The sequence below is a fragment of the Salvelinus namaycush genome, chromosome 25 (genome assembly GCF_016432855.1).
Source record: "Salvelinus namaycush isolate Seneca chromosome 25, SaNama_1.0, whole genome shotgun sequence".
Lineage (NCBI taxonomy): Eukaryota > Metazoa > Chordata > Actinopteri > Salmoniformes > Salmonidae > Salvelinus > Salvelinus namaycush.
In genome coordinates this window covers 10460439-10486530 of record NC_052331.1, presented here as the reverse complement: position 1 = coordinate 10486530, position 26092 = coordinate 10460439, and the positions used below count along the sequence as shown (strand labels likewise).

The 26092-nt window shown below is 42.1% G+C and overlaps 1 protein-coding gene across 3 annotated transcripts; it reads right to left on the bottom strand.

The window, feature by feature from the left end:
- Nucleotides 1–1423: 1423 nt before the first annotated feature.
- LOC120020214 (heterogeneous nuclear ribonucleoprotein C-like) lies at nt 1424–25884 on the bottom strand. Of its 3 annotated transcripts, none has more exons than XM_038963735.1 (8): nt 25433–25884; nt 10339–10604; nt 10093–10177; nt 9914–9964; nt 5254–5420; nt 4148–4261; nt 3671–3804; nt 1424–2108 (listed from the first exon to the last, which is right to left on the bottom strand). In XM_038963735.1, the coding sequence occupies exons 2-8, from the start codon at nt 10577–10579 to the stop codon at nt 2001–2003; spliced, it is 900 nt and encodes a 299-aa protein (XP_038819663.1). In that variant the 5' UTR covers nt 10580–10604; nt 25433–25884; the 3' UTR covers nt 1424–2000. The 3 variants fall into 3 exon arrangements, with proteins under 3 accessions (XP_038819663.1, XP_038819661.1, XP_038819662.1); XM_038963733.1 differs by lacking the exon at nt 25433–25884 and adding an exon at nt 11897–12043; XM_038963734.1 differs by lacking the exon at nt 25433–25884 and adding an exon at nt 11897–12041 and having other exon boundaries at nt 10105–10177.
- Nucleotides 25885–26092: the final 208 nt, after the last annotated feature.

The window sequence follows — 26092 nt, the reverse complement described above, 5'->3', positions numbered from 1 at the left end:
GGATTCAGGCTTGTCCCCCTCCCCCCAAAAAGTCCTGAACAAATACACTGCTCAAAAAAATAAAGGGAACACTTTATGGCCTGCTGGAGGTCATTTTGCAGGGCTCTGGCAGTGCACCTCCTTGCACAAAGGCGGAGGTAGCGGTCCTGCTGCTGGGTTGTTGCCCTCCTACGGCCTCCTGATGTACTGGCCTGTCTCCTGGTAGCGCCTCCATGCTCTGGACACTACGCTGACAGACACAGCAAACCTTTTTGCCACAGCTCGCATTGATGTGCCATCCTGGATGAACTGCACTACCTGAGCCACTTGTGTGGGTTGTAGACTCCGTCTCATGCTACCACTAGAGTGAAAGCACCGCCAGCATTCAAAAGTGACCAAAACATCAGCCAGGAAGCATAGGAACTGAGAAGTGGTCTGTGGTCACCACCTGCAGAACCATTCCTTTATTGGGGGTGTCTTGCTAATTGCCTATAATTTCCACCTTTTGTCTATTCCATTTGCACAACAGCATGTGAAATTTATTGTCAATCAGTGTTGCTTCCTAAGTGGACAGTTTGATTTCACAGAAGTGTGATTGACTTGGAGTTACATTGTGTTGTTTAAGTGTTCCCTTTATTTTTTTGAGCAGTGTAGTTATATTGACTACGTCCGTCCTAGCTCACTCATTAAGGTCTTAATCGAAATTACAGATTGCCTCTTATCCGCTCATCATTCCCGTATGCAGTTTGTACATCTCAATTGTCAGTAGAAACAACATTTGTTTAAAAAAAACATGGCTGACTTGGTTAAAGGCAGTAAATGAGGCTGAATGAACTGTTTCGCTGCCAGACAAGGCTCCGCTGATAGCCAGGTGTAGCAGTGGTAAGGATTCACTCCATGGTGCTGAAAATAAAGCTCCGCTCTTGGGACAGCTTTATGTAGGCATTAACAGTTTGTGGGCACCTTTTGTCATATAGTGCAATTCATTATAGTGCAATTAATGCATTGTTTATTGGTTTTGCTGGCATGCATCTAAAAATATGTATTTAAAAAATTATATATGGGGGTGCTTGCCCCACCAAGATTTACATGCTAAAATTGCCACTTCATATGGAGACTCCAACCACATTTTCAGATCAAGCATAAATTGGCTTTTAGTCTAGGCTTCCGCAATGGGGACAGCCCTAGTGTACCTACTCCCTATATGAACACCAACGCATCATCTGTTTGCATGCCTGGTTGGGAGGTTCTTGAACTAGAACCATGATAAAGGATATGAGAAGGGACATTGCAGTGATCTGATATCCAAACGGTGCCCTCTGGTGATCCACAGAACACACCAGTTACGTATTGTTGGGCTATCTTCACCCAAACACAATAATTCCTGATAAATTAGGTGTGCATCTGAAAACCTGTTTCAATTAAATAAAGCACTACTAATTAATTTGAGTATTTAATTGCAATTTATTATTACAGTACAACTTAGACCAAGTAGTATAAAAGAATAATGACATGAAAATCAGGAACATACAAACTGAAGTGGGCAATTTAAAAAAAGAAGAAGATTTTTCTTTAAACATTCACTCAATCTTTAAAGTTGTCGTCATCGCTTGATTACCAATGCTAGTAAAGCCAATGTGGTGGTTTGACTTGTGGCTCAGGTCAGAGAACAGTCATTTCTGCTCTCTGCTGGTCAAAAGAGGAACAGCAGCACAGCAAATCACTTCATACCGCTCTCTCTCTACATCTAGTTTCAATGTACCTGGCTGCAAGACAATACTAAATGAATAACACAATGATAGGAGTGGGATGAAACAGGGATAAACTGAATTGCATCAAGAAAAATAAAAGACCTGTGGGACAATGGAAGGGTGGTAGTGGGGGCAGGTGTTCTCTGAGTGTGTGCATTGACGTTTTCTCACGTTTCGTAGTAGTGCGGGTATTAAAATAGGAGTCGGAGGAGCCACTGGAAGCCATGTGGATGTGTTGTCTGTACAAGTGTGCATCAGTCTGCGTGTGGTCTAAGAGTCCTCATCTCCGTTGACACTGTCACCATCGTCGTCTCCATCCACATGCTCTCCTTCCTCCTCTTCATCATCCTCCTCCTCCTCTCTTTGTTGACTCTTCACCTGCGAGAGCATATTAGGTGGTGTGAGTATAAAAATTACTCAAATTACACTGAACAAATATAAAATGCAACATGTAAAGTGTTGGTCCCATGTTTCATGAGCTGAAATAAAACATACCAGAAATTTTCCCATACGTGTTTTCTCTACGATTTAGTGCAAATTGGTTTACGTCCCTGTTAGTGAGCATTTCTCCTTTGCCAAGATAATCCATCCACCTGACAGGTAAGCTGATTAAAACAGCATGATTATTACAAAGGTGCACCTTGTCCTGGGAACAATAAAACATCACTAAAACGTGCCGTTTTGTCACAACACAATGCCACCGATGTCTCAAGTTGAGGGAGCATGCAATTGGCATGCTGACTGCAGGAATATCCATCAGAGCTGTTGTCAGAGAACTGAATGTTAATTTCTCTACCATAAGCTGCATCTCAACTTCTCAAGAGAATTTGGCAGTACGTCCAACCGGCCTCACAACCACAGACCATGTGTAACCAAGCCAGCCCAGGACCTCCACATCCAGCTTCTTCGCATGTGGGATAGTCTGAGACCAGCTACCCGGACAGCTGATGACACTGGGTTTGCACAACCAAAATATTTCTGCACAAACTGTCAGAAACCATCTAAGGGAAGCTCATCTGCGTGCTCGTTGTCCTCACCAGGGTCTTTACCTGACTGCAGATCGGGGGTCGTAAACAACTTCAGTGGGCAAATGCTCACCTTCGATGGCCACTGGACAAGTGTGCTCTTCACAGATGAATCCCAGTTTCAACTGTACCGGGGCAGATGGCATCATGTGGGCAAGCGGTTTGCTGATGTCAACGTTGTGAACAGAGTGCCCCATGGTGGCGGTGGTGTTATGGTGTGGGGAGGCATAAGATAATGACAATGAACACAACTGCATTTTATCAATGGCAATTTGAATGCACAGAGATAGTGACGAGATCCTGAGGGCCATTGTCGTGCCATTCATCCGCCCCCATCACCTCATGTTTCAGCATGATAATGCACAGCCCCATGTCGCAAGGATCTGTACACAATTCCTGGAAGCTGAAAATGTCTCAGTTCTTCCATGGCCTGCATACTCAGACATGTCACCCATTGAGCATGTTTGCGATCGATGTGTATGACTGTGTTCCAGTTCCCGCCAATATCCAGTGACTTCGCACAACCATTGAAGAGGAGTGGGACAACATTCCACCGGCCAAAATCAACAGCCTGATCAACTATGCAAATGAGATGTCGCAGTGCATGAGGCTAATATTGGTCATACCAGATACTGACTGGTTGTCTGATCCACGCCCCTACCTTTTTTTAATGTATCTCTGACCAACAGATGAATATCTATATTCCCAGTCATGTGAAATCCATAGATTAGGGCCTAATTAATTTATTGCAATTTACTGATTTCCTTATATGAACTGTAGCGCAGTAAAATCTTTAAAGTTGTTGCATGTTGTGTTCACATTTTTGATCTTTGATCAGTGTTAAACACACTTCAACATACTACCATTCATCAATATGTTTTCTCCTCTTCCCCTCCCTCGTTTCTTCCATCTCACCTCCTCCTCTTCTAGCAGATCCCCCTCCTCAGAGTCGTTGAGATCCTCCCTCTCCCTCTTGATGCTCTCCTCCTTGTTGCTGCAGTGCTGCTGTGAGGAAACCTCTCCAGGCTCAGGCTTTGCACCCTTCTCATCTTCTCGCAGAAAGAGCGCGATCCGGGTCAAACAAGCCAGAGAAAAAGGCGTCATCAAAAGTTGAACAATGAAATCCCTTATCTGTACATACAAGTCATAGAAATGCTGAGATTTCCGGTATACATACAGAGTACAAACCAGCTCATTCATTTTTATTTTTTTAATGTTATAAAAGTTGACTGTCCACGTAACCTGGCTCAAACATTTACCATGTAACCCTGAAGGAGGCACTGCATGCCGAAACATTGGTTGCTATACCCAGTAAATGTTTGGGAGCAGTGTGCGACTTTCTTTTTATAAAAGCATTGATCACATGGTTACGGTGACACTCCTACACCCTACCTGACTTCTTGCTGTGGTCCTTCTCCATGCGGTCTAGGCTCTCCAGCAGGTAGTCTACTTTGTGTTTAATCATTGTCAGCTCCTTCTTGATGGTCTGCAGGTCATCTGTTTTCACTGAGAGAAAGAGAGAAAAAAAGAGACGGATAAAGGTTTAAGAGATTGACCCCAATACCTTATGAAGCTCTGTATGCGATGCTGTGAGAGTAACTTTCATTAGCAACATGCGATTACCCTCAAGCCCTGCACCGAGCATAAAAAAATATATTTTTGGTCCACCACCCACAACTTTCCCCCCTCTAAAATACAAAAAAGAAAACATGTGCTTTGTATTGTTCCTAAAACAATACATGTATTACTAGTAAGAAGTAATGGGTTATTGTTTCATTTCATGACCTGAGTCTTTTAACCAAAATATCACAGATGAGACAAAACATTTTAGCTGCCCCTTTTAAGGACGGGAGGTTACCGTGGTAACACGACTTGTTATGTTTGTGCCTGTGCGATTGAGTGTGAATAGATTAAGAGTAGTCTTCTCTTCCCTAGCAGTTGAAACGCAAACATAGGTTGTTATTCTATCTTGTGAACAAAACAATGTAACTAGCCAAGAAACAAGGACTCACCTCAGTAGACTCTGGTTTCAAGTAAATTAGACCAACTTTTATGCCTATGCGCAGCGCTTTTAAAAATGAATCTGTCACTCAGCTCTTCAAAATGCACACAGCCTCCAGCCAGGCAGTGTTGCAGTGCGAGGTGGAATAGGCTATGTAGAGCTTTGACTTTGTGCGATTAATTTACCAGCTATGAAACAAAAATGGCAGAAATACTTTAAAAGTTACTGCAGCATTTATTTTGACTATAAATGGGATCATTCTATTCGCAAATGAAAGTGAAATGCTCGCACTGTGGAGCTCTGACCACCCGCCAGGTGAAATAGACATCTTACCCGCCAATGCCAAAATCTACCCGCATTTGGCAGGTGTTAATTTTAGGCCCTGGTGAGCATTGACAGCAGGTACTGCATGAGGGTGTTACAAATAGTCCACTGGGCAATGTGCAAGTTTACTGTGCTAGTCGAGTGGCTAGAGCAGAGGGGGCTGGGCACTGACTTGTTCTTGAGGATGCCCTCTGGCTGCTCTTGGAGGAAGAGGAGAAACTGGCCTTGGTGCGGCGGCTGCCCCCTCCAGTCATGCTGACCCGCGGGCGCTTGGACGGGATCACTGCTCGGGACAAGGGTGGAGGAGGAGGGGGCACACGGGATGGGTACGAGTACACTCTGAGAATAGAAGAGAGTAATGAATGAATGAACAGACTATTGCCTTTATACTAATTCCTCTTGGATATTGAGTTATCTACACTGAACAAAAATATAAAAACGCAACAAGTGTTGGACCCATATTTCATGAGCTGAAATAGATCCCAGAAATGTTCCATATGCACAAAATGCTTCATTCTCTCATTTTGTGCACAAATTTGTTAACATCACTGTTGGTGAGAATTTCTCCTTTGCCAATATAATCCATCCACCTGAAAGCTGTGGCATATCAAAAAGCTGATTACACAGCATTATCATTACAGAGGTGCACCAGAGGTGCTGGGGACAATAAAAATCCACAAAAATGTGCAGTTGTGTCACACAACGCCACAGATGTCTCAAGTTGAGGGAGCATGCAATTGGCATGCTGACTGCAGGAATGTCCACCAGAGCTGTTGCTAGAATTTAATGTTATTTTCTCTACCATAAGCCATGTCCAACGTCATTTTAGAGAATTTGGGCAGTGTGTCCAACCAGCCTTGTGCATGGCGTCGTGTGGGCGAGCGGTTTGCTGATGTCAATGTTGTAAACAGAGTGCCCCATGGTGGCAGTGGAGATATGGTATGGGCAGGCATAAGCTACTGACAATGAAAACAATTGCATTTTATTGGCGACAATTTCAATGTACAGAAATATCGTGACGGGATCCTGAGGCCTGAGGACCAACAGATGCATATCTGTATTCCCAGTCAAGTGAAGTCCATAGATTAGGGCCTAATGAATTTATTTCAATATATGAACTGTAACTAGGACTGCGGCGGTCACAACATTTCGTCAGCCGGTGATTGTCAAGCAAATAACTGGTCAGTCTCACGGTAATTGACCGTTAATTAACAGACACATTTAGCATCTCCTGGCTTCCACACACAGCCACTGATGCAGACCTTTGGAACATCTACATTTATAGCCTACACCTTAACAATAAATCCATTATTTATTTTAGACCGGTCTAAAGAAGCAAGATATGAAGAAAATGTAGTCTACTTCAGAAGAACATAATGACAACTCAGAGTATGTTAGGTCCTGATCTGGCTTTGCCAAATGGTTGTGGGCTACACTAGTTCATTTAGCAGACAAGATTTGCTTAGAATTCCGTGGCATTATTGTATAGTATGAAGAATACAGTTGAGCAAAGCTGAATAAAATAGAAAGGATATTTTCTTCAAACGATTTGAGGGAGTGCGCACATACGTCCTTTCTGTGTTGAGAGGTTAAGAAATAGGTATTCCTTTATGCTTAATTTAGAGTTAATGTAACTTTAGTTGTTCTACAAACGCTGGGCTAAATGTTTAAATTTTTAACCCTTGTGTAGTCTTAACATTCTGTATAATTCACTCAACCCCTAAAATAAAAGCAGCTTCATTGAATCTTAAACCCCAAATCTATTTTGCATCAAGAAACAACCTATCATTCGTCACAAACTTTGTGAATATCTGGGTTTTCCCTCTTCAATGCAGAGAGTGCATTTAATCAGTGGAACCACTCGTTTATTACAACACACCTGGCAATTATTATTATTACTGCATTGGTGTAAACATTTATATTTTAGCAAGAGATAGCACTTGTATAGCCTAAGAAAGTAGCACAAATGTGCAGAAAGTAGTTTTGAATGCATTTTATTGAAGGGAAAAAAGTATAATATTTTTGGCAACATAGTGATATATTCTTATATACTGTACAATGAGGAATTCAACTACAAAATACTAGTCTTCTCCCATTTTTTAACCATTGCCCCCACCCACAAGGTGTATAAACAATAAATATGAATAAAATAAGATACAAAACAAAAACTTGAACATAAATCAATAAACTCTAATTAGCACATGTAGGACAGTATGCAAGTGTGTGTGTGTGTGCATGGACTTTGCAAATGTATTTCTCACATGTGCAGCACATAGTATTTGTTTTACAGTCCTTCTTTGGGGGACAGAATTTGCATCTCCTCCTCTTGTCTGCCCCAGCTGCAGCCTCAGGTGGATCAGGACAAGATTTAGCCCCCTGAACAGCTTTCACAAGCGCTGCAGAGGCTGCTGTGCAGGGGAGGCGCTCTCTTCTTTGAATGTGTGGGGTTACAAGTGCCTTTCCCAGCTGCTCCAGAAACTCCCTTTTGATCCGCATCCAGTTAGGGTTGATCTTGTTCAATATCACGAAGGCATTGTATGAGGACACATCAATGATGTTATGGAAGATGACCAGGGGCCAGCCATCCTCATGCAGCTGTAAATTCCAATTACGTTGTCCACGCCTCCTTTGTTGTGGTTGTAGTCCAGGATGATGGCTGGCTTCCTGTCCTCACGATCACTGATCTCAGCCATTTTGTGCAGTGTGCTCAGGAGGACCACATTCTTGTTCCTCTTTGGGAGGTAAGAAACTAGAGTGGTGGTGGGGGTGAAGGCAAACTGATGAGAAGGCCTCTCTCCCCCTTGTTGCGAGGATTGCAGGAGGGAGCTCAGGCTTGTTCTTTCTAACTGTGCCAACCATGGTGATCTTCCTCGTCAGGAGCTGCTGGCTGAGTTCAATCAGTAGCACACAATCTCAATTTCTGTGTGTGTGTGGTGTATAAATTATTTTATAACTGCCGGGTCAAAATTGACCCGAAGACAATCTTTGTACCCTGGTGGTGTACAGCCTTCATGGAAATATGAACAAAGGCGATGTTACACATTTTCTAATGTTGGCCACTCTAGGAAAAGTCATCAAATTTCAAGTTAAAAATATATAATTTAGGGGGTTCTCTCTGCTGTTAAACATAGTGGTGGGTCATTTTTGACGCTGAAGACAACACAAGGGTTAATACATTGTAAGGCTGCATGATGAGACTAATGATGCTTAGTTTTTTTGCACAGGCTGTACACATTACATCAGTCATTCCCAATTTGACAAGCACTTGATAATGCCTAGAATTTCACGACAGCATCCCGTGTGGCCTTAATGCACCCTAAAAAAGAAATCCATGCCTTTTGCGGCGAGTGGCCATTGTGCCCTTCTCCCTGAGTGCTGCGCTCTCCATCACGTACGTGATCAGGTCTTTCTCACAGGCTACAAGTGAAGACCGACACAACAGGGACGCAACTGCGCGAGTCCTTATCCAATTCCGAAGTGCATATTGAAGATATTGGAAGAACTGTCCACATTTACTTTTCGTCAGCCAACAAGTTGAGTAGGCCTAACGAACAGAAAAAGCACTAGCCTATGTCAATCTACTATACAAAGTACAAAGGTTGACAGTACAAAGGTTGACCTATTCTATTCTGTGCGAGAAATAAATATAAAAAAAAAAAGTCTGGGACAGTTGTGGGATGCGATAGATCCCAAATTAATACAACCATGACCATCAAAAAAACTTTTTTACACAATATGGCTGATGCAACAAATCAGAACGTTTAGCTTAAAATGTTGATAAACTATTAGACTATTTCTTCACATTAAAAGCACAGCAATGCGCACACATGGTAGTAGGCTATATGCACGAATGTTCCATTAGCGGAAACCACCATTATCAAAAGTGACCGCAAATGCAATTATGCATGTAATGCTTTTATTAGGTGTATTTATATGGTGAAAATGATCTTCCCCAAATTTGAAATTCACACGCTGCATATGTATGCCAGTTACGCTCTACATCCCTTGTAAAGCGGATTAATGTGCTTAATTTATTTGGCCACTTTAGTTGTGATACAAACCTTATTAAAACATAGGGCTATGGGCTAGGTTACATGAGGTGTGGGACTATGATTAGAAAAAGTCGCAAAAAAAGGCATCATATATTGTCATCTATCAGACTATTCTTGATTGAATCTGGTCTTTACACATACTAAATAATATACGTGTGAAATTTGTTTTTGATTTAGAATGGACCATTATCATGCACCTGTATCGAAACAGGGGCAGCGGTAAAAAAATACATGTAATCTATGCACTTAAATAGCAAATGGAGGATGCTTCCCCGTGGTTTATTTTCATGCCAGCCAGGCTATACTCCTTTTGTAAATATAAGCAATGTGCTTAATATTAGGAAAGTTGAGAAATAAATAGAGGTAGGCCTAAAGCTGATCCTATTTTTAGTAGAGGCCATCACTCCGTTTTCACACAATTGCATAGCCTATTGAAATGTTGCGCAATATGAGCTCATGGGCTCTCAAAGTGTTTGATTAGATTTTCGAATACATTTGTATTGATGTCAGAGTGATTAGAGGGACAGAGTGCTGAGTACCCGGCAGTTAGCAAGTTTGGTAGGCTACTAATGACCAGCATCAGAGCTTGGAGAAGCATAATTACCGTGACTAAACGGTCACATGGTATCTGACTGCCTTCATGACTCATGTGTAGCGGTAATACGCACCGAAAACAGCCCTAACTGACTCAGTAAAATTGTTGCATTTATATTTTTGTTCAGTATAGGTCAAATAGAGCTAAAACATAGGATGTGGGAACAGACAAAGCACTGGACTCACCGGTCATAGTAATCTCTCTGGAAGTCATAGTCCAGATCAAATGTGGGACTACTGTGGGGAGAAGAAAAAGAGTTGTCAAAATAAGATACACGTATGCAGTGGAGAAGAGGAATTATCAGAGTAAGATTTGGAGACCCAGAGGTTCAAAATATTATATATTTAAAAACGGGATTCTTTACATTGAATCAGACCTGTACATGTCTCCCGCCGAGCGCTTTGCGGTCTTTGACCTGTGGGGTTTGGGTTCTCCAGCCAAGTTAATGTCTGAGGAAGAGAGAGACAGTCAGTTGGAAATACAATCTTTATTCATATTCAGTCTATTACAGAGGCACCTATTTTTTTTTTACTCTTATTTTTGCACAATACCCATAGAACCGTGAGTTTGAGGCATTGCTCACCAGCCCCAGGCTGGCTGTAGTCCTTACCCAGCACCTGTCCCACGATCATGCGTCCATCCTCGGCCCCTACAGCGGCCCGGGCACATCTCTCGTTGGCGAACTGGACGAAGGCAAAGCCCTTGTGCACAGAACAGCCCACGATCTTGCCATACTTGCTGAAGATTTCCTCCACGTCTGCCTTGGTGACCAGGAGTGTGTTGAGGTTCCCGATAAAGACCCGCGAGTTGAGCGAGCGCGGGTCCGTCTTGTTGGTCACGTTGCTGGCCATCAGGCTGCTGGTGGTGGGGGACAGACTGGTGGAGGAGGGGAGACGGGCGAAACCAATTATTAACTGTGTCAATACAAGATAAAACTACTCAACCATCTTTATATACAAACAAAACGAGTGGCAGGGAATGTTCAGAATGAACACTGTTGACCTTGTTCAGTGTAATATTATATCAACAGTATCACCAAAATATGTAAAATAGTTTAAGCATCTCATGCTCCAGCCATGTAGCTTGCACAAATTTGTTTGTGCCGTATCTTAAAATCAGTCTCCGATGTCCCATGTGTTGGTAGTGTAACAACCATTAGCCTTAAAGGGATACTTTGGATTTTGGCAATGAGACCCTATATCTACTTCCCCAGAGTCAGATTAATTTGTGGATAACATTGCTGTCTCAGTGTCCAGTATGAAGGAAGTTCGAGGTAGTTTTGCGAGCCAATGCTAACTAACGTTACCCATAGACTTTGTCATTGCGCATTCTGCTAGCATGTATAGTAGATACCCACGAACTTCCAGTCATTATGCTAACACTAGTTAGCATTGGTACGGAAAACTACCTTGAACTTCCTTCATACTGGACACAGACATAACAATGGTATCCACAAGTTAATCTGATTCTGGGGAAGTAGATAAAGGGCCTGGAAGTATCCCTTTAATATCAGTAGTACATATACGGTATGTATGTCTAGTGTGGTGCATATGGCACAAATCCAGGAGGTCCTGCTGTAAAAAAGGATCCAGGATAAGCACAAATAATCAGACAACTTCTGTTACCATAACGTCGTATTTATGCTGACCTACAGAACCTGCACACCCCATTTCATACACAAACCAAAACTCATTCAATAGCTTAATACAATTCACATTTCCAGGCAGAAACAGATGCACACGGGTGTCCATGACTTCAGAAAACAGGGTATTATATTAGCACAGTGTGGATGGGGCAATGTGTGTGTTCCAATCCACCTGTAGCAGGTTGTTGCAGGGTTTGTTTCATATTGCCTGAATTTCACATCTGAGGCCATAGTTAACAATTGTCTCAAAGTAGTAAATGGATAAGTGCTTGAACATTGAGAATGTCACACTATGGGCTACTATTTAGCACTGTAAGCATATGGTCGGGAAAGGGCTCGAGTGTGTACAAATTAGATGCTTATAATATTAGTGGCACATGTGGTAATTTAAGGAAAGCTGGGCAAAGGAGTTTGGGCACAAATCGGACATTAGGGAGTGAGATCTCACTGGCACTGCATACAACCTGAGTGTCAAAAAAGGAGACGTTAACAACCGTTGGGGGTTAAATAACCAATCACTCACTCCATAGTGTCTGTGTGCAGGGCGATCGTCTGTCAGTCAGTCAGTTCTGACACTGAGCGCAGGGCCAGTGTGTGCGGGCAGGTGTCTTGGGTGCTCTCAGCAAAAACTACAACTTCATCAGCACCCTCTCAGAACGCAGAACTTCGCCCCACGACTTATACTAAGGCGGGCGACAGAGAACACACCTCAGTGACATTGTATGTACAGGGTTATCACAGTCTTACCTGGTTGGGTTTTGTACATAATTCAATTATGAGCCAAATACAGAGAAAAACAGGGTTCAGGGCAATCCTATAGAGGAGCACATTCAGGGGACACTCTTTCTGCTATTGATGTGTAATTGCCTAGCCTATCAACTTGTTTCGGAGACAGAGATGCAATATACTTCAGGTACTTTTAATGACAGATTATGCAACAGCATCAATATGTTCATTGATTTTTTTTTTAATTATGGGTCAGGCATCCATTGCAAGACTAAGTTCCACCGACAGACAGTGGGCCTAGACATACTTAGCTCTAATTGCAATTAAGGGGATAAGCAATGGGAGGTAATGTGGTAATAGCTGAGGACTCATAAAATGTACTAGACGAGCAGTCATGTGTGATGCACACAGGGAAATAACATTGGGACGTTATGTTGCATGAACACACTGAGAAGCTAAATAGTCTGAATGTGAAAGAGGACAGGCGGGCCTATGCCTACTTTGAGGATTTCCCCAACAGTGAATGTTCTGTGCAGGGGCCACCAGAACACTCAAGCTGCTTATGGGCCTTCAGCAGCACTGCGTGGGGTGGTGCACTTCAGGGACTTGGAGTGAGTACTATAGAGCTGAAGGTCCCGACTCCCTTATTTCAAGCAACCCAAGTGGACAATTACAACATTTGTCAGAGAAGGTATATTGCATTTACCCCCCCCCCCCCCCCCCCCTTGTTTTTACACTGCTGCTACTCACTGGTTTGTTATCTATGCACTTCACACCTACCTATATGTACAAATTCTCTCACCTAAACTGTACCCCCCCACATTGACTCGGTATATAGCCTCGTTATTTAATTGTACATTTTTTTTACCTTATTTAGTAAATATTTTCTTAACTCTATTTTCATAATTGCATTGCTGGTTAATAAGAGCTTGTAAGCATTTCACGGTAAGGTCTACACCTGTTCAGCGCATGTGACAAATAAAATTTGATAGGATACAAGTGAAAATAAGACTGTAGTGTAAGGGGTAACAGTGATGTGGAGAATCAGATTGGCATACATTTTAAAGTGAACAAAACTAAAACCACTGATTGCAAAGTTAAACAAACCACAACGTCAAGGACAACTTAAACATTTTACAAACACATTTACATGAAAAGCGCAGATGCAAAGTCTGGTAAAAGATTCACGGCACAAACCGTAATTATGTTACCCAACTTTGCAGTGGCATCGTTCCTGAAGTAAATGTGTTTTTATAATTGTGGAAATTGTTAATAGTCATTGTGCATAGAGTTGTATGGTTTGTTAACTTTGATATCATTGGTTTTTGTTTGACCTACATTTTAAAGTGAAATCTTAGTCTCAGCATCACTCTCATTGTGGAATTGCCCTGTACTAGGCATGATTATTATTAGTAGTGATGGGGGAGGGGAAAAATCGATAGTTACATATCGGGATATTAAAACTCGTTCTCATCTCTCTGCAGCAGACATACGGTGAGCAAAATGTTCCGCACATTGAATCGCAATAAAATCAGTATCAAAGAGCAACACATTGTATCGGCACCCAAGTATCGTGATAATATCGTGAGGTACCCGGCAATTCCAAGCCCTAATTAGGATGGCAATTTCACATGAAGTGAAGCAGGTTGGGGCTTGCTTTAGCACTTCAAATGTTTGTGGAAGTGTTGGGATTTGAAAAGCAGACTATGATTTCATACCCAAGTTGTCATGTAACTTGTTGGAAAAGTGGTCAAAACGGCAGTTGTTGTAAAGATTTCATGCGGTTAATAAAACAAGGCTCATACACATTTTGACAAATAGAATTTAATGACTTTTCCCATGACTTCTCCATGAGTCAACCAAACGTCCATGTAAGTACAGTACCAGTCAAAAGTTGACACTCATTCAAGGGTTTCTTTATTTTTACTATTTTCTACATAGTAAAATAGTGAAGAAATCAAAACTATGAAACAAGGAATCCATGTAGTAAGCAAAAAAGGCTTAAACAAAATCAAAATATATTTTATATTCGAGATTCAAAGTAGCCAACCTTTGCCTTGACAGCTTTGCACACACTTGGCATTCTCTCAGCCAGCTTCATGAGTTAGTCACTTAGAATACATTTCAATTAACAGGTGTCCCTTGTTAAAAGTTAATTTGTGGAATTTCTTTCCTTCTTAATGCATTTGAGCCAATCAGTTGTGTTCTGACAAGGTAGGGGTGTATACAGAAGAGTTGGTAAAAATACCAAGTCCCATATTATGGCAAGAACAGCTCAAATAAGCAAAGAGAAACGGCAGTCCATCATTACGTTAAGACATGGTCAGTCAATCAAGAACATTTCAAGAATTTCGAGTTTCTTCAAGTGCAGTCGCAAAAACCATCAAGCGCTATGATGAAACTGGCTCTCATGAGGACCACCACAGGAAAGTAATGAGTTCATTAGAGTTAACTGCACCTCAAATTGCAGCCACAATAAATGCTTCACAGAGTTAAAGTAACAGACACATCAACTGTTCAGAGACTGTGAAATCAGGCCTTCATGGTCAAATTGCTGCAAAGAAACCACTACTAAATAAGAGACATGGCTAGGGCCAAGAAACACAAGCAATGGACATTAGACCAGTGGAAATCTGTCATTTGGTCTGAGTCCAAATTTGAGATTTTTGGTTCCAACCACTGTCTTTGAGACAGAGTAGGTGAAAGGATGATCTCCGTATGTGTGGTTCCCACAGTGAAGCATGGAGGTGGTGTGATGGTGCTTTGCTGGTGACGCTGTCAGTGATTTATTTAGAATTCAAGGCACACTTAATCAGTATGGCTACCACAGCATTCTGCAGCGATACGCCTTCCCATCTGGTTTGTGCATCGGGGGACTATCATTTGTTTTTCAACAGGACAATGACCCAACACACCTCCAGGCTGTGTAAAGTCTATTTGACCAAGGAGAGTGATAGAGTGCTGCATCAGAGGACATGGCCTCCACAATCACCCGACGGCAACACAATTGAGATGGTTTGGACCGCAGAGTGAAGGAAAAGCAGACAAAAGCATTCCTGGTGAAGATTGTTGAGAGAATGCCAAGAGTATGCAAAGCTGTCAAGGCAAAAGGTGGCTACTTTGAATAATCTCAAATACAAAATACACTGCTCAAAAAAATAAAGGGAACACTTAAACAACACAATGTAACTCCAAGTCAATCACACTTCTGTGAAATCAAACTGTCCACTTAGGAAGCAACACTGATTGACAATAAATTTCACATGCTGTTGTGCAAATGGAATAGACAAAAGGTGGAAATTATAGGCAATTAGCAAGACACCCCCAATAAAGGAGTGATTCTGCAGGTGGTGACCACAGACCACTTCTCAGTTCCTATGCTTCCTGGCTGATGTTTTGGTCACTTTTGAATGCTGGCGGTGCTTTCACTCTAGTGGTAGCATGAGACGGAGTCTACAACCCACACAAGTGGCTCAGGTAGTGCAGCTCATCCAGGATGGCACATCAATGCGAGCTGTGGCAAGAAGGTTTGCTGTGTCTGTCAGCGTAGTGTCCAGAGCATGGCGGCGCTACCAGGAGACAGGCCAGTACATCAGGAGACGTGGAGGAGGCCGTAGGAGGGCAACAACCCAGCAGCAGGACCGCTACCTCCGCCTTTGTGCAATGAGGAGCACTGCCAGAGCCCTGCAAAATGACCTCCAGCAGGCCACAAATGTGCATGTGTCAGCATATGGTCTCACAAGGGCTCTGAGGATCTCATCTCGGTACCTAATGGCAGTCAGGCTACCTCTGGCGAGCACATGGAGGGCTGTGCAGACCCACAAAGAAATGCCACCCCACACCATGACTGACCCACCGCCAAACCGGTCATGCTGGAGGATGTTGCAGGCAGCAGAACGTTCTCCACGGCGTCTCCAGACTCTGTCACGTCTGTCACGTGCTCAGTGTGAACCTGCTTTCATCTGTGAAGAGCACAGGGCGCCAGTGGCGAATTTGCCAATCTTGGTGTTCTCTGGCAAATGCCAAACGTCCTGCACGGTGTTGGGCTGTAAGCACAACCCCCACCTGTGGACGTCGGGCCCTCATACCACCCTCATGGAGTCTGTTTCTGACCGTTTGAGCAGACACATGCACATTTGTGGCCTGCTGGAGGTCATTTTGCAGGGCTCTGGCAGTGCTCCTCATTGCACAAAGGCGGAGGTAGCGGTCCTGCTGCTGGGTTGTTGCCCTCCTACGGCCTCCTCCACGTCTCCTGATGTACTGGCCTGTCTCCTGGTAGCGCCTCCATGCTCTGGATACTACGCTGACAGACACAGCAAACCTTCTTGCCACAGCTCGCATTGATGTGCCATCCTGGATGAGCTGCACTACCTGAGCCACTTGTGTGGGTTGTAGACTCCGTCTCATGCTACCACTAGAGTGAAAGCACCACCAGCATTCAAAAGTGACCAAAACATCAGCCAGGAAGCATAGGAACTGAGAAGTGGTCTGTGGTCACCACCTGCAGAATCACTCCTTTATTGGGGGTTCCACCTTTTGTCTATTCCATTTGCACAACAGCATGTGAAATTTATTGTCAATCAGTGTTGCTTCCTAAGTGGACAGTTTGATTTCACAGAAGTGTGATTGACTTGGAGTTACATTGTGTTGTTTAAGTGTTCCCTTTATTTTTTTGAGCAGTGTATATTTTGATTTGATACACTTTTTTGGTTACTACATGATTCTATATATGTTATTTCATAGTTTTGATGTAGCATAGACTAGTGATGCACCGATATTACATTTTTGGCCGATGTCTTCCTTGCCAAAACAAAAAAGATACCGATAACAAATTTTAGCAGCATTATAAGCATTCTAGAACAGTTAAATAGTACACACACACAGCGGCCTAAGGCACTGCATCTCAGTGCAAGAGGCATCACTACAGTCCCTGGTTCGAATCCAGGCTGTATCACATCCGGCCGTGATAGGGAGTCCCATAGGATAGGGTTGCGCACAATTGGCACAGCGTCGTCCGGGTTTAGCCAGGGTAGGCCGTCATAATAAATAAGAATTTATTCTTCAGTGACTTGCCTACTTAAATAAAGGTTACACACCAAAAAGTTGTTGGCATTTACATATGTCCCCAATACTAGTAAAAACAATCAAAACCTATTTCACTTACTTGCTGTGCCGTTCATTTGTTCAGTCGTTTCATTCTCAACCAGGATTTCATCATACAGTACATGTCAAGCAGTGAAGCTTCAGCTGTTGGTCCGTGGCCTCTTACTCGGTGCACACTCTCACTGTGTCCATTTCCATCTTGTCCAGCTGTGTATGCATGTAACATTTCACGTAAACCCTGTTGCTTGTCTGCATCGACGTAGCGGTCCTTGTACATAGCATTGAGAATGGTGGCGACACAGTAAAGCGATAATGCCACCAAATCGCTTGTTCACAGCCTGTGTGGAAAGTTTAGAGCAGGCATTTCAATGCCATGAGAGGGTATCACATCTGCTGCAAGCGCAGGTGATCTTTCTCGAGTCAGTTATTCTAATGGAGCTAGCGTGTTCATGTTTCAAACATTTCCTCAAATGCCATTGAAATGGTAGCAGCGTTATGAGAACCAGCACATTCTTGAGCATGCAATATAGCATTCCTCAGTACGAAATCCTTGATGACCCACTGTGCTGTCAGACTCAGCATGCTCACGGGGCTGATATAGCTGGTCCAAATGTCAGTCGTGTAGCTAATAGCAGCGTCGCTATTACTGTGTAACTTCGGTAGGGCAACATCTGAAAAATAGCGCACTTGGTAACGTTAGTGTGTACTGGTGCTCGACCAGTCGGCGACAGCCAACATCACCCACGACAGAGAAAGGTTGATTGTCAAGGGCAATGAATTCCATTATCTTGGCTTTAATAAATTTTGCCTTTGAGTTGTCTTGCTGAATTCTCTTTCAAATGACTGCTTGACTTGTTGACTGCTCAATCCACACAGCAGCCATTGTGGGCTAGTTTAGGAATGCTGTGTTGCACGTGTAGGGCTAAAGTTATATAGGTATGCACGTCAGCTTTGACATTGGTTTTGCACATCGGCGTTAAACTAGACATCGGGCCGATACAGATGTTGGCATTTTTTTTAGCTAATATCAGCCGATTCCGATATCGTCACCAATTTTTATAAATATTTTAATATTGTGCATCCCTAGTTTCAATGTTCTATATCAAGGGTGGCCAACCATCCTCCAGGACAGCTAATGGGTGTGCAAGCTTTTATTCCAGTCCCCCTCTAACAAACCACATTTGAGAAATGAGTTGATCAACCAGACCTTGAGAAATTGGCTGTTTGAGCAGGGCTTGATCAAAAACCTGCACACCCAGTAGCTCCCCAGTTGACCACGTGTTTTACACAGCTGCCTAACAGGTATTCTACTTTGTGGGGTTAAGTGCCTTGTACAATGACAGAAGATGGTACATGGGATCAGACCTACTCATTCAAGGGTTTTAATTAGGGATGCAAGATATAGTCGATGAACATATTGGAATCGCCCGATATTAGCTAAAAACGGCAACGTCGGTATCGGCCCGGTGTCTAGTTTAACGCCAATGTGCAAAACCGATGTCAAAGCTGACATGCATACCTATATAACGTAGGTACATGACGTAATGACACCACTTAAAATGTAGCCCTACACGTGCAACACAGCATTCCTAACCTAGCCCACAATGTCTGCTGTGTGGATCGAGCAGTCAAGTCAAGCAGTCATTTGAAAGAGTAAGAACCTTTCAGCGAGCCAACTCAAAGGCGAAATCCATTAATGCCAAGATAATGGAATTCATTGCCCTTGACAATCAATCGTTCTCTGTCGTGGGTGATGTTGGCTTTCGCCGACTGGTCGAGCACCTAAACACACTAACGTTACCAAGTGCGCCATTTTTCAGATGTTGCCCTGCCGGAGTTACACAGTAATAGCGCCACTGCTATTAGCTACATGACTGGCATTTGGACCAGCGATATCAGCCCCATGAGCATGCTGAGTCTGACAGCACAGTGGGTCATCAGATTTCGTACTGTGGAAAGTCATATTGCATGCTTATGAATGTGCTGGTTGACATACCGCTGCTGCCATTTCAAATGGCATTTGAGAACATGAACACACTAGCTCCATTCGAACAATTGACTCGAGAAATAAGATCATCAACTGCGCTTGCAGCAGAAGTGATACCCTCTGTCAAGGCATTGAAACGCCTGCTCAACAAAACTGTCTACACAGGCTGTGAACAAGCGAGTCGGTGGCATTCTCGTTTTACTGTGTCGCCACCATGCTCGATGCTATGTACAAGGACCGCTACATCGATGCAGACAAGCAACAGGGTTTACGTGAAATGTTACATACACAGCTGGACAAGATGGAAACGGACACAGTGACAGTACGCACAGAGGAAGAGAGGAGACGGACAGACAGAGCTGAAACTTCACTGCTTGACATGTACTGTATGATGAAATCCTGGTTGAGAATGAAACGACTGAACGAAACAGCACAGCAAGCAAAATAAATGGGTTTTGATTATGTTTTACTGGTAAAATGAGGACATACGTAAATACCAACTAAATAACTTTTGGGTCAGTGTGGTGTGTGTAACCTTGGCAAGTCAGTGAAGAACAAATTCTTATTTATAGTGACAGCCTACCCTGGCCAACATTGGGCCAATTGTGCACCTCCCTATGGGACTCCCAATCACGGCCGGATGTGACACAGCCTGGATTCGAACTAGGGACTGTAGTGGATGCGTCTGGCCCCGAGATGCAGTGCCTTAACACACATGGATGCAGTGGTCTAACTATTTAACTGTACTAGAATGCCGCTAAAATGTTAAAATATCTGTTTAAAAAAATTACAAGGAAAATATCGGAATCGGACAAATTCCATCTCTGTGCTTCACTAATTACAACCAAATAAGTTATGCCTTGAAGTAATTCACTAATTTCATATCAAAGATCAAATGGCTGTGGTAGGCTACAAATATTTTTATTCAGCTGAAGCAAGCCCACAAATTTACAGGAAATTTATATTTTCTAGTTTAGTCAATTTTAGCTACTTTAGAAGTGTTTACTTTGCAGACTGAGAAGCATCTATTGAGTTGCAATGTCCAATACATTGGATGCCCAAATCAACTGGAAGTATCTATAACAAGTTGAAGACACATAGTCCAAAAGGCTACATGTAATCTTTTTTCCTAAAATTACTGGTCGCAATTGTCAAATTATTATTTTGTTTCACATTTCGATTCATCACGATTGAACCAAATCCCAACTAATACAATGGCGAAGTGAATCATTTGTTTTTGTCAAAAAAATATATTTTTTAATCAAGTGTTTCCCCAACCCTGGAGTACCCCCAACAGTACACATTTCATTGTAACCCTGGACAAGCACACCTGATTCAACTTGTCATCTAATCATCAAGCCTTCAATGAGTTGAATGAGGTGTGTCTGTCCTGGGCTACAAAAAAAACGTGTACTGTTGGGGGTATTCGAAGACCAGGGTTGGGAAACACTGGTTCAAATTAATCAACATTGTATTTATCGTTTAAATGATTCAATTTTGTATGGCCTTATTCAGGAGTGTCAGTGGAAAGTTTTGGGCCATGACGAAAACATCAATACATGCTAATAATAGCTAAACAGTTAACTACAGGGTACAAGATATGTTTGAATTGGCTACCTAGTTGGTCTGTTCTCTATCATATTGTATAGGCTATATAGGCCTACCCGGTCCTGTTATGTCCGATTGTCTCGCTCTCCTTGAGCAACGGCCTACTCGTCTCGCACACATGCAGGTGATGTGCATAAACAGATGCGCTAAAGTGTCATTCTGATCCTGGCTGATGTAGATTTTTATTTAATTGATACAATATTTTAAACTATGCCTAAATTATATTAACAGAAATTAAAATCCATAACTTCTCCAAAACTGTTAGGATTTTCCCAAACTTTTCCGGACCTGGAAAACACCATTTAAAAATTCCATGACCTTACGAACACTGAAAACATGTGTACCTCTAGATCTGTAAAAGTTGTTTGGATTCCAGATTTTAATGGCAGTGGAGGAAGATCCCACACACTAACTTTGTTGAACTTGTTGGGAAAGTTGTCAAAGTAGATGTGTCAAAAGTTGCATTGTTCACAGTGAAAGGAACCAGGGTGGGAAATTAACTACTAGGTCCACCTGTGGCAGGTAGATTTTTTTAAAATATTTTGTATAATTTAAAAATTATTTTCTCATTATTTGCACACAAAAGAAATGAGCACGCTTTCTAATGTTTCAAAAACAAGAAATGTACTACTAGTAATAAGTAATGGGGTACATTGCTTAATTTCATTTCTTTTTTGTGACCTCCGTCTTTTAACCAATGCATGTTAAGAAACAATTCAGAGCCAATAATAAAAACAGAAACGGCTCGAACTGAACATCAAGCCTGCCCTGCCAAAAAGCTGAGTGATACAGCTTATCATTATTATAGTTCGGGGCTCTACGCTAACATTTTTTACAACGAGTACATGAGGTGCTCCTAAGTTGAAATGTAGACACAATTAAATCTAGGAGAACAATGAATACAAGTTTAGGAGTGACGCATGCTCAATCAAGCACAAACATTAGTTGAGAAACATTTTCAGCTGGCCCTTTAAGGGACAAGCCGTTACCATGGTAAATCTCTGACTTCCTAGATGTAGACAGTTGCGGCAAACTCAAACTAACATTGAAAAACAACCAAGAACGCGAACTAAACTACGTAACTGGTCATGAAACGAGGAGAAAGTCACACTTTATTAGCCTTTGTCAATTTCGACCAACTTCTACATGTGGGTTTTGGATTAAAACTGTTCCCAAATGCTCTGTGACCCGCCAGTGACAATCTACCAGCATTCGGCAGTTGTTAATTTCCAAACCTGAATGGAATGTTGGAAATCATGTGACTAACAATGGGGAGCTTTACATGCTTACCAGACCACCTGCGTTGTGTGATAGCTTGCAAAATAAATTCACGTTATTCAATAATTTAACCCAAACTGCTTGCAGGCGTCTGTGTAGCCAGGCGCTAATGCGCTGCAAGTTCCGCTTCTTCCATCTACTCATTGGTTTTTATGAGCATATAGGCTACCCACATGAGTGATAGAAAGATTAACGAGGTCCACATACCAGTCGGTGGCTGGCGGTAATATACCTTAAAGTTCGTTGCCAACAGCCATATAAAATCTACAGAAGAATGAACGAGAGATTAATCAAGGAAACTAAAAACTAACTAGGTTTCCCATCTTATCTGTGGATTAATTGTTGGAGTAGAGAACACATGGTGCGACTGAAAATAAGTCAAATTCTACAAAGACTCAGCAAAAAAAAAGACCATATGCAGTAGGGATGCACGATATATCGGTAAGCATATCGGAATCGGCCGATATTAGCCAAAAAGGCCAACATCGGCCCTGTATAGTTTAACGCCAATGTGCAAAACCGATGTCAAAGCTGACGTTCATACCTATGTAATGTAAGTAGATATAACGACGCCACGAAAAATACAGCCCTACACAGAACAAATGCATAAAAATACTAAGCGCACACTTCCAATAACTAAACAAGTTCAAGTCGAGCAATCATTTGAAAGAGTAAGAACATTTCAGCGAGACAACTCAAAGGCGAAATGCATTAGTGCCAAGATAATGGAATTCATTCCCCTTGACAATCAACCGTTCTCTGTCGTGGATGTTGGCTTTCGCCGACTGGTCAAGCACCTCGAGCCCCGGACACTACCAAGTAGGCTCTACTTTTCAGATGTTGCTCAACCGGAGTTTCACAGTATTGTTGGAAAGCACATCCATGAGCTACTTGCTATGGGTGTCACCGCTAATAGCTTCACGACTGACATTTGGACCAGCGATGTCAGCCCCGCGAGCATGCTGAGCCTGACAGCACAGTAGGTCGACGAGGATTTCGTACTGAGGAAAGCCGTATTGCATGCTCAAGAATGTGCTGGTTCTCATACCGCTGCTGCCATTTCAATGGCATTTGAGAACATGAACACGCTAGCTCCATTCGAACAACTGCATCTGCAGCAGATGTGATATCCTCTGTCATGGTATTGAATTGCCTGCTCAAAACTGCCAGTTTCCACAAATTGCAAAAGTACTCTACCAGAGGCTGTGGACAAGCGATTCCGTGGCATTCTCTCAGCCTCTTTACTGTGTCGCCACCAAGCTTGATGCTAGGTACAAGGACCGCTTCTTCAATGCAAGAAACAGGGTTTACGTGAAATGTTACACAGCTGGACAAGATGGAAACGGACACAGTGACACCGAGGAAGAGGCCACGGACAAAGCTGAAACTTAAATGCTTGACATGATGAAATCCTGGTTGCGACTGAACAAGTGAACAACAAGTAATTGAAATAAATAGGCTGATTGTTTACTGGTAATTGGGACATAAGTAAATGCCAACAAACTTTTTGATCAGAATGTTTCAACCAACTAAATTTAAAATAAAATCGGTATCGTTTTTCTGGCAAGGAAAATATTGGATATCGGTCAAAAAAATTATATCGGTGCATCCCTAATATGCAGGTAAAACAACCCAATGTTTATCTCCCAGGACAAATTAGAATGCAACAGCAAGCTAACTAAATGTCCATGAATGTGTCTAGGGGGATATACAAATCAACATGCACACGCTGAGACGGTTTAGTCATCATGTTAGAATGTTGAAGAAATAAATCCCTTTAAAAATTGGACAAAAAGCTTAGAGCAATTGCTCCTAAAACCTCTCATTTAGAAAACAGCATACGAGGAATAGATACGAGTCAGAAACACTACAAATTGACTACGTGTAAATAGGATAATTGGTCATAAAGTAAAGTCTCATCCAAAACAGAGTTTTGTACCAGAGTATTTCACATGGTAAATGAAAGTTGGGTTCATTTCAATCCTGCCCAGAGCACACAAGTAATCATAAAAAGTATAAAATATATCAAAAAGTTGTCTACAAAGCACAATGGTCCTGACCTCTATGCACATTTTAAAGTTTGAATGACATTTCTAGCTTATGGATCCTTCTAACCAGCATGTTACCGTTCCAAATAATAACAATTAGTATGACAAAGATTTAGAGACTTTGTCACTTGTCCCAGTAATTAGACACACAAACAACCTGATCAATCAACGCCGAGGTCTCTGGCAGGGAGGGGGCCTGAGGCAAAGCACCACTTCCAAAGTAAATGTAACTACTGTACTAGCTATTATCAAAACGGAGAGTGGACTGTCAATGTCGTTTTTGAGCTGCACCTACCGCTATTGTTTAGTCTACGAAGAAACTTGATCAAATCAGGTATATTAAAATAATTACTATTCCATCTGGACCGGTTTGAAAAAACACACCCCTAGCCAGGAAGGCCTAAATAAACTCACAATCGGCACACTAATACAACAATATACAAAGCTGTGATCTAGCTAGCTATACCTTGGTTTAGGGTCTAGCAAAGTGAGACTGAGTAAGGACAGAGTACATAACTGCATTATTCATAAAGTAACGTTTAATTAGTGGTAACAAAAAGTACAAATGTCCTTGTGTTCTGCCACATTAATATTATCTAAGTAAAATATCAATGACGTATCTATGTGAAAAACGAGTCCAGGAAAAAAAATGGCCAACCAGCATTTCTTGCAGAAAAAAAACAATTCCCGCAAAAATAGCGTTCCTGTATCAGTCTTTCTGTGGATATCCAAGGACTCCAAAACCAGCTAATCAATCACAAAAATGTAAAAACCACCACCGGCCAAAATCAAAGTGCAACAAGGAAGATTGCTAGTAAAAAAATGTTAACGTTAAAAACAGATTCCACAAGGTTAACTTTAGCTTGCAGCATAGCCAACCAGCCAAACTAACTAACGTTAGTTGCAAAACGGCTGCAATGCAGCGTGTTATTGTCCAGACAGAGCACGTTATTCGCAGATAGTCATAAAAATATAACTAGCTCAACTTACACAATCATGAACTTAATTTGCAAAACAACAAAAGAGATGGCAAAAAAGCTAGCAAAAATGTTAAGGATCCTTCTAGCCAGCATGTTGCCGGGCCAACTAGCTAGCTAGCTTGCTAAAACGCTAATGGAACCAAATTCAGTAAGTAACGTTACATCAGTATGTTTAAAAACTCTGATGGAACCATGATGAGCTAACTAATAGTTAGCTAGCTAACCGCTCGCTCAAATAGAAAAATAAATGGCGTTAAAAAAAATTAAATTCCAAAGATATTGGAGTCAGAGAAAAAAAATTCAAAACAGTCTTGAATCAAAATACTCACCAGGAGCTTAAAGGTTAAAATGACTTATATTTCAGCAAAATCTGTCAATATAGTGCTGATGTAGACTTCTTGTAGCTATAAGAAACGGGTTACACCCTGCACGAAATGGCGCAGCACATAAAGAGGAGGGAGTCAAGACATGTATTAAATCAAATATTATCTATATTGACAAGATAGTCGACTGACCGCTCTAACAATGGAATTACATGTCCGCAAAGGTAGAAGGGAGGCGCGATCAGGTGGGAACATTCTAGCCAATGAGAGGGCAGATTCGCGTGTGAACGACGGACACAACTGATATAAAATCGTTTTTCTCAAAGTTACTGGAAGGCCACGTGCACCCACCTATATCAGAATGTGTAACAACATAAACATTACGAAACGAATAATCGATCAAATAAGCCTCACGTAGCGAATTCCATTTTTAGTTGACCAAATTCGACACTCTTCTCATAGACCTCCAGAGAAAGAAGAAGAAAAAAACAACTTTGTTTACTTATCACGCGGATAGATATGGGGCGGATTTAAGCTTCTCGCTTCGCCTCTTCCTATCTGACTAAATCCGCTTTAGTAGACATCTATCAAATCTGATTGGCTACTCGTTGTGAAACCCAAGCCGTTCCTGTCAGTGGTTGATTACAATGTCTGTCACCTGCTTTT